The 9,833-nt window shown below is 39.8% G+C and overlaps 1 protein-coding gene across 2 annotated transcripts in view; it reads left to right on the top strand.

Annotated features, from left to right (window-relative positions):
• Nucleotides 1–9,833, top strand: part of alcamb (activated leukocyte cell adhesion molecule b) — a 30,970-nt gene that overhangs the window by 11,834 nt on the left and 9,303 nt on the right. For both annotated transcript variants that reach the window (XM_084064149.1, XM_084064148.1), the window contains exons 2-9: nt 6,281–6,387; nt 6,609–6,831; nt 6,985–7,049; nt 7,835–7,922; nt 8,375–8,548; nt 8,698–8,822; nt 8,974–9,106; nt 9,421–9,533. In XM_084064149.1, coding sequence (XP_083920275.1) covers nt 6,281–6,387; nt 6,609–6,831; nt 6,985–7,049; nt 7,835–7,922; nt 8,375–8,548; nt 8,698–8,822; nt 8,974–9,106; nt 9,421–9,533 — 1,028 coding nt within the window. The remainder of the gene's footprint in view (nt 1–6,280; nt 6,388–6,608; nt 6,832–6,984; nt 7,050–7,834; nt 7,923–8,374; nt 8,549–8,697; nt 8,823–8,973; nt 9,107–9,420; nt 9,534–9,833) is intronic.

Genomic DNA, 9,833 nt, shown 5'->3' with positions numbered 1-9,833 from the left:
TTGTTTTAATGTTTTAAAATAGTAAAAATAATAATAATTTTGGGGCCATTAAGTATAGGCTAAGTATGTTATATTGAAAAGTTGTTTTGAATCTCATCTGAATAACATGGTCAAGACAATTGAGCTCCATTAGGCTTGTATAGTCTTTAGGCTATCTGTTGAGTTTTACGAAAGGACATTTAATTGCTTCCTGTACAATACTGTGCATAAACCCATAGACCACTGTGTGAGGTAATCCAGGCTCTTACGGAGGCAGTAGGGTGAAGTCACTGCCAAAGCCAGGAGCTTTGAATTTGATTAGGAGTTAATGGACCAATAGGGAGCAGTATGGCCGTGCTTTGTTAATGGCCTAATGTGAGGCTTAATGGCAGGCCGTTAATGGGAGATGCTGGTGGATATCATTGCTGTTGGGAAGAAACCTTGTATCTCCATAATTCATATTTTTATGTTTTTAATGTTTTTTTCCATAAATGAATGCCCCATTTTTCACTTTTGGCGTTTGACAGTGTCGTGCAAAAGTAGCAGAAAATGACAATCTAAAAGCTCTCAACGTGTCTCAATGTAATGCGTTGTGGGCTGCTATTTTCACTATTTTTGAAACATCTGAACATTTTTGAACACATTTGTTTATAATTACATGCCCAAAGTTGCCTGCCTGATTTTTTTTTTAATTAATTAAAAAATATGAAAAAGAGCTTAATGATAACTACATTGGATCCATTGGATCGCAGTTTTTTTTCTATTTTCTGAAAAGTAACTGTTTTGGACATACAAGGTTTCTGCTGGACAGCGGCGCTATATAGGGTCAGGACTGTATGTTCTCTCCCAAACTTGCTTACAGGCATTTCTTAACCACTCCTCCCCAAGGGTCGCCTGGCCTACGCCCCTCAAATACATAATTCACAACATAATGGACGTGATTTCTGAGTGCACTTAGCTACTATCCCTCCAGAAGGCTGCTGTCTGTAAAAGCAGTTGCTTGCTGTACCCTTACAGCTGACGCAATTTATGACATTTTAAGAGGTTTTCAGGGAAGTAATTTGTTTCAATGTATAGAAGAGCAGATTTGAAAGACTAATGATCATGCCACAATCAATTTCAGGCTAACCTTATAGCCAGTCATACTGTCCTCAGAATATGCATAATCTCTTCCTGACTGCTACTGCCATTTACATAACAAACTCACCTTCTTATATTTTCCACCATGTCCACATTAAGACAAAACCTTTAATGTTCTGTGTTGAAGCGTATATTTGTATCCAACATTTTAAGCTACATTACGTTGTCTCTTTGATTGTGGTGTCAGCAGCTTTAAAGTAAACCCTTAGTTATGTGATGAAGTTCAGAATGCAAACTAAGAAAGAAAGTAGAATATCATTTATTAAAATATTAGTTTGGCCATTAAAATCTTAATGAGATATTAAATCTATTGGTAAAATGACTGCATCTTTGTACTGCTCTTTGTTATTTCAGAGCTTCAGTATTGTTGGGTGCAGTTAACAGCAGATTTTGTTTATAGTTGTTTATATCTTGTTCTATCATTGAATGTGACTGTGTACATGGCTTTCCTGGCAGAAAAGAAAGGCTTTCCTGGCAGAAGGAAAGGAAAACAAACTGCACAGACTGCTGGTTTGTTTTCTTTACCAAGAAATGTCCTTGGGCCCTGCGGAAAGTACAGTAAATGTGTATTCTGCAGCCAGACAATGGTGAAGTTTTATTTTTTAATGTATAGATTTTCCAACTTTATTGTCACATAACAGGTTTACAGGTGTAAAACAGTGCATGAAATTCGTTTTTGAATTGAGTGAAACAAAGCAATTGAAGATCGTGTAGCCGTACACTCATAACTCTGATGCAAGTGCGTTGATACCAATGTTTAATACCAAACTAGCAAATTGGCTTCACTGTTCGGCGGCAGACACCTCATTCGTTCAGGTGTGCCGGACGTCTCAGTTTGAATCCTCCTGAGACAAAACAATTGAACACAGAGACCTGTCTCGTCGTTCTGTCCTTGTTGAGCCCTGCTCTCCTTTGTTTTCTGGAGTCTCTGCACAACCCCTAAAAGAGCGGTAGAAACAGAAACCTAATCCTAAGTCTACAAGCCTGAACAGGTATGGAGGCCTCTTCAGGACATGTCTTACATCAAGGAACACTGAGCCACTATTTCCGCCATGAGGCCACAATGGAAGTCTGACAGGTGGGACTGCAGGCTATGTTTTAACTACATTCCCGCCTGCTGTTGTCTGGAGGAGGGGCTGTTGACCAGTGTACTGAACAAAGACAGCAATTTTACCACAGTATTCCTGTAAAATATAAAAAAAGAGGAAAAAGAGGGGAAAAAAGGAATTCATATTGTTCTTGATATGAATTCAGATGTAATTTTTCAGAGCTCAGGGTGGGTTTCCATTGTGGAAAAGTGTGTGAATATACTACATGAAGACTCTATTTTCTATTTTGTCATACTGGTAAAGTAGAAGAGCCATTGTGCATAATATATTCGCTTAAAACATGGTTTCAACACTCTAGTTAGATTGCACTTTTTTAGCTTTCATCCTCCACAGACCAATTAACCAAACCCTTGGCTCAGAGTAGTTTTTGAAAAAGTAAGTTTTAGCCTATGTTTCCTGCCCATTTGGGTTGTCTTTGCTCTGCAGTGTTTAATTATTGACTTAGCTGCACTGACAAAGTCCACACAGCTGGGGCACAATTCCAATAGAGACTAGGGCCAGAGAAATTAGCCTACATCTCCAATTCAGATGTGATGTTTGTGCACACGAACAAGTTCAGTCCAAGGCACTGATTGAGAAAGTTCACCATTTCAACTGGCACAGTGGAGTGTGATCATATTACTGTATGTTTTCATTGTTATTGTTATTTTATGTCACAAAATCATTCCAACATTGTGCACTTTCATGCTGTGACAAAACGTACAATTGCACACAGATCATGCAAGATAATGGTCTGTCTCTAAAGTCTAAACCTTAAACAAACTGGAAATGCTTACTAGAAATAAAATCTTCAGAGAGCCTTTAGATCATTTAATCTTTTTAATAGCAGTTTTATATTGTAGACATATCGAAATTAAAATATATTGCCCAGTCTAGCATCTAGGTTGGCGAGTACTGAGAATGATTTCAGATTTTTGTGATTCAGTGTGGGACATGTGAAAGGTTTCAAGACTCAAGCTTGGGAAAGAATGACCTGCCACAGTCAGGCATCCATGGGTGCACAGAGTCCAGAGACTATCAATACACATAATGTATGTATATAACTGGGGCATGCCAGCAGCTGACTAGATCAACTACCGGTACATATTATAATCACAATGTCCGGTTCGATCCTGGGCAGAGACCTGTGTGTTGCGTGTCCTTCCCCCTCTCTGCCCTGAGTTTCTTGTCATGCTACTATCCTATTTAAAGTGAAAACTGACCAAAATATATTCAATAAATAAGCGCTATTAATAATAAACTACAGTCTTAATAAATGTGCTGGACTTAATACTTTAGTAAGACATAGATTTAATACGGAATTGTAGAATATGAAGGCATGGGGAGTGAAGCTTGCATAGAAAATACATAATACTCAGATCTCTCAGGCTCCATAATGCATATTGGCAGGTGAGGACTGCATTCAGCGAGAAATGAAGAGCAGAAATTACAGATATTAGCTTGGACATTTTCTCCTAAAGCATACTTCGTGGATTGCAGAACAGAAAGACTCCTGTCTGAAGAGGATGTTGTGCAATCAGGCTCTCGGTTATCCATCAATGAGATGATTATAGCCCTTCTCAAGAGAGAAAGACAGAGAGACAGACAGAGACAGGCACACAGACAGAGAAATGGAGAGACATAGACAGGCAACGGCAATGATAGACTAAGGAGAAATGTGCCTGTACAAGCCTTACCCTTGATTGTGACCTGGACCTTTTACCTTTTTCACTGCATAAGTTAATAATCTCTTCGTGGCAGCATACTCATCATTTCCACCAATGTTCACGAAAAGCCCTTCCATTCAAACGAAGTCTAATGAAATTCTAACAGACACATATTTTGCTAACAGACAAGCGGTGAAATAACCTCCATCCAACTCAAGTGGCCAGTTCTCAACAACAACTTGTATTGAATCATGGAAATGTTTCGAATGTCAAGCAGTGTGAGTTATAGGCACATTGCCAAGGCAATAAATATCTTAAAGGACAACTTTGTTGTTTTACAACAAGGGTTATTTTATTAGTTTTTAATGATAATAATTAAAAGATGAGTGTTTTTAAAAAAAATCACGTATTGCTTTCTATCGGGTTTTTTTATGATTTAGTGATTTTTAACTGGGGGACAGGGGCATTTGATCCATTGGTAAATAGTCATGAACGCAGCCTCCGATTTCCGTGAAACCTTGTACGCACATCCCCACTAGGCCAAGGAAGAAACGCCACCCTACATTTTTCAAATCAGCCTCATGGTGGCTCTGTAACAGGCAGATTCACGTTTTGGCCTATAGGCCAAAACGTGAATCTGCCTGTTACAGAGCCACCATTTACTGCACAGCCTTTACTCATATATATTGTTTTAAATCATCGAAATCGGAGTGTTGCACAGAGACAGGAGAGAGAAAGAGAACGCAGATGATTTCCCTTGTGGGCTTTTGAGCTGTTTTCTCCTATCCCTCCTTGGGGATACAAGGTACCTTAATCAGGAACATGAAGTGATCTTCTTTGGTGCTTTAGCCTTTCCCACTCTGCTATTATTTAATGCCATCGAAAGCTGGAAGCAGTACAAGCTCATTTTGCATGCATTTTGAGGATTTGGCTTTGACTTTAGTTGATGACATCACACCAAGCATTCATCACCTGAGCCTAAAGGATCTATTTGTAATGCTGTGGATGTAGCACAAAGTGTGTGTACTACTAAATACTTAACTGTGTGCCAACGTGTTGTGAGCTTGTAGATCTGCTATGTTTCTTGTTATAATTGCTCAACCACCTCAACAGATTGTGCAATCATTTGTTCTAAGACAGCATCAAAAATCTTGACCATTATTAACAGGTCTGGGCAACTGACAAACCCAACCACATCACGCCATATAACCCAGGAATAATTTCTGGAATAGAAATTGAGGAGTTTTCTTGACCAGCATCAGTACATGTTGTCGCATCATGACACATCTGTGTAATTTCTTTGGCTATTCAAAAATAGCGGATATAAAAACTCATAGCGTGGCACAGAGTGCCGTGCTATGAGCTTGTAGATCTGCTATTTTTTAATGGTTTCCTCTGCTGTCTGTGTGAATGGGTCAATGTAATGCACATTGTAAAGCACTTTGGATAAAGGCACTATATAAATGCATACCATTTTGTAAATTAGTACTTCTTTAGAAATGAAGGTCAATTTGATATAGCCTACAATAGATTACCAGAGAAAGGATTACCAAAGAGCACTGTAAAATGCAGCCACAAATTGACAGAAGTGATGAATGAAACAGCCCTGCCTGCTCTCCTTCAAATGTCACCCAAAAGGTACAAATCAGATCTGAAGTATTCAGGACATTTGACAGTAAAGTCAGAAGTTGTCAAAAGTTTGGTTAGGTGATATCAGGCAATCACTGTAGGCTACTGATATTACAGAAAAATGTGCACTTCCATTTAAACAAGATTTACATTTATGGCACAGGAACACAGGGAGCAGATAAATGAACTTCTCATCTTTTGCTCATGACTGCCATTGTAATACTGATGAACATTATGAAGAGACAGTATATATAGCAGCATTATAGTTTGCTGCTGTTGGTTTGTGTGTAGATTGTATTAATTAGACTATCAGGTTTGAATACAAAGAGACCAATTAAGTATCCTCCTCGCTATGTGCTTCTCTGCAAGCCTTAATTTGCTGTTTATTCAATACATTATAACCATGATTAGGGACTCATTTGTTCTCATACATACACTCTCGGACTGCTGATGAGTTTTGCCTGGATGGCACCATAGCTATGTTACTTTGCAGTCGCTTCATCTGCCTTAAGATAACCTTTATGTGAGCTCTGGTGGGACTGCCCTGTGAGAACATTTTCATGGTAAACTGAGCAATATCTTACGGATTTGTATATTCATGCTTACTCCGGCTCTCTCCCCCTCACATTCTGCCTACAGGTTCAGTGTAAAAGTCAGTGTCAAAAGTGTATTTTTGAGTCAAAAGGTTGAAGAATGGCTGTGGTTAATAGGCTGAGCCCCTGTGTCAAAGTAGATGAAAATTAAGTTTTAATTTGTCTTTTTTCCTCTAACTTTCAGTGAACAGTTTGGAAACTGTCATCGGCCAATATGGGGAAACACTTGAGGTGCCATGCAACAATGGAGCTGCAAATCCAACAGGCCTTTTGATCACTAAATGGAAATACGTAAGTTATTAATTTCCTCATTCATTTATTTGGGGCGAGACAGGTGGTAACTGATACAGTACCAACACTTCACCTTGCGATACCTTGTGTATCTACATCTAATAGAAAATGCAACTGTTCTTACTCATTAACCTATAGCTTAGAGTTTGACACTCTACTTTTACAGTTTTTAGAACTTAGCTGGCAGAACGGTAACCTAATGTACAAACTTTACTCCCCAGGACAAAGGAGAAAGTGTTTCAGGTGATCTAATTGTCAAGCCGCAAGACCAGAATGCCTCAGTCATCGCCACTGACAACTACAAAAGCCGCGTGAGCTTGGCCGAAAACTCCAGTCTGCTCATCTCCGAAGTCACCCTCAGTGACCAGAAGACTTTCACCTGCATGCTGGTTTCTGGAGTAATGTTAGACATCAGAGAATATCCTGTTTCTGTGCAGATCCACAGTGAGTACACGGAACATGAACACATTCTAAACTCTTAATTTCATTGTTATTGTTTATTTGTCATTAATGTAATTGCACGAATAGTTGATGATATGCATGAATCAATATAAACAATGAACAATTAATTGACACTATTTTCAATTTGTATTGCAGAGGCTCCATCCAGGCTGGAGATTGCTGACAAAGCTGAAGAACTAGAGATTGGCAAACTAGTTAAGGTAGGCTTTTTAAAATCATATAATTGCTTATACCTACATTATTCTAAGCAGGAAACCATCATGGGAAAAGCACAATCATTTGAGCTTCTCGAGGCGTACCAAACGCCATGTTGCTGGAATGATGACTTCTTTGATGTGATTCTCATGAATTAGTTAACAGCAGTATCACCTCGCCCTCACACACACACACACACACACACACACACACACACACACACACACACACACACACACACACACACACACACACACACACACACACACACACACACACACACACACACACACACACACACACACACTCTCAAATTAACAGACCCAAAGGAGAGATGCTTTAGTAATGCTTTAGGCATTTCATGGTCTATTGCTTAGGAAAGGAGAGCCCTCAAATTCTATTAATGAACTGAAAGACCTCATTTGGGCAGCTGTGGGATTGATTAAATGGGGCTTAGATTTATGCTAAAGTTATTCTTTTAGATATAAAATGCAGGTATCTAGGTAGCTTAGTCAGTAGAGCACTTGCCTTTGGACCGCAAGGTGCTGGGTTAGATCCTGGCCAACACCAACTCAGTATGAGTAGCACAGCTTGGGTAAGTTGTGTGGTAAGTCCTGGGTTGCATTGCACCTCAGCAATCCATCTCCCAGTGGTCTAGCGCATTGAAAAAGAGATCCTCATTCTTGGCCGATACCGACATTAAGCCACTCCGACTTTACTTACTTGTGTAAAATGTAGGTCTTTTCCATTTTATTCACTATTGTTTCTGTTCTTATCACCTGTTCTGCAGTTGGGGCAGTGCCGTGCAGAAGATACCTATCCAGCTGTAAATGTTACATGGTTTAAAAACAAGCTACCTCTGGTGGCCAATGGCAAAGGTGTGTATTTCAACCTGATTTATCATTGTGAATAACTGAAAATCTGAGCAAGGTATGACAAATTGGCATTTGACAAGTTTTTGCAGAAATAATCTTGTGCCGTTCCTGTTAGACTGTGCTAGGCTTCAGCTATGGATTGCAGTTCCCTTGCAGCCTTTTAGACTGCCTGCAGTCAATATGTTGTAATAGAATTTGTATTTTTACACCTACAATATGTATGTCTGTCCCTTCAAAAGTAGACCAATCACAGCTCATGCGGCAACGTGCACTCCGGCCATGAAAGCTTGAACAGTCTAGGAAATACCTGCCAAAGTAAAAGGGAAACTCATGATGAGCATGAACGTTGGATCATAGTTGAACGTGTATGCATTTCCTCATTTTTGGACTGGACCGTCGTTATTAGACTCTACAATGCCATTTGTATTAATGAGTGCTGTTTGCTTTTGCTTTAGAAATCATAATCAATGCTTCAGTGCACGTGGACCCCGATACTGGCCTGTCAACAACTTCCTCCACACTACAGTACACTGCGGAGAAGGCAGACACAGATGCCCAGTTCACCTGTGTTACCCAGCTCTCTGTGGGAACAGAGAAAGTCTCTGCTCCAGTGACCTTTTCCATCACCTGTGAGTAAACAAGTTCGATCCCAATGTCTAAATCCCAGTGCAGTCCTAACTAGACTATCGATAGGCTCAGCAGCCAGTGTTCACCCCCCTGCTTACTTTTTTGCCTTGAGGCAAGACGGCTCAACACCTGCTCTCCTATCCCTCCACAGATCCCACCGAACACATCAGTCTCCAGGTAATGTCTGAAGGGGCTGTTACGGAGGGAGACAACGTGACCCTGAAGTGCATGGCAGATGGAAACCCAGCTCCTGCCAGCTTTAACTTTCACATTAAGGTAAGATATTGACTATATTCTTCATCAAAAGCTCAAACATGTTATAACAACAATACATCTCTAAAACTGTTACAACATTGGTTCTCTGTTAATGAAACCTATACTGTATGTCTATGTGTGATGGCTGAAATATACCACTATGACTTCAAAGGGAGAGGTGGTGAAAGTGGAGAATTCAAACACCTACACCTTGACAGGAGTCACTCGTGATGCCACTGGCGAATACAAGTGCTCTCTTACCGACGATGCTAAGATTGAAGCCTCAGAGAACATCACAGTCAACTGTAAGTAGTACTGTGTGTTTATTATGTGTATTAAAGATTGGAACGCACTTGCGTTGCCACAGAATGACGAACAATGAATGTAAACATATTAATTGTACTACTTACTAGTCTTAATCCTTATCATACATCACATTGTTTTTTCTATAGAGGATAGTATTTTGGCACGGCAGTGTTAACAGTGACAACTGTGGTTCAGTTGTGGTTGGGTGATGATGTATTGGAATGGGAGGTTGTAATTTCTACTGCAGGAGTGCTGTAAATGTTTTCCACAAGGTTCTTAAACAGTCTTTTAATGATGCTGTACTCCCTTTTAGACCTGGACATGAATTTAAGCCCCTCTGGGAAGATCTTGAAGAGAGCTGGTGAGACCTTGGCTGTGAGCCTGCACATTGATGCATCTGAAGTAGCAACGGTGTCCTGGACCAAGGTAGGACTGCTCTGTGTAAATCAAAGCATATACAGTATACGCAAGTGATAAAGTGCGACAAAGTGTCCTGATATTGGAAAATAATCCTGGTGTTCCCTATATCTGGACACCTTATCCTGCATTATTGTACTTATACCATGGCCATTTACCACTGAAAATAAAGAGAGCCTGTGTTATTATTTTTTACACTTTCAAGCAGTAAACAAAAGCTGTGTTGTCTGGTAACCACTTTCTAGTCCAACAAATGGTTGCTACAGTTTGTTTACTGTTACATGCAATTGAATATTTCAGGAGTATTGA

The sequence above is a fragment of the Gymnoscopelus microlampas genome (genome assembly GCF_963454915.1).
Source record: "Gymnoscopelus microlampas genome assembly, chromosome: 8".
Lineage (NCBI taxonomy): Eukaryota > Metazoa > Chordata > Actinopteri > Myctophiformes > Myctophidae > Gymnoscopelus > Gymnoscopelus microlampas.
The sequence above is the reverse complement of the archived record's forward strand: the minus strand, read 5'-3'. Positions and strand labels throughout refer to the sequence as shown.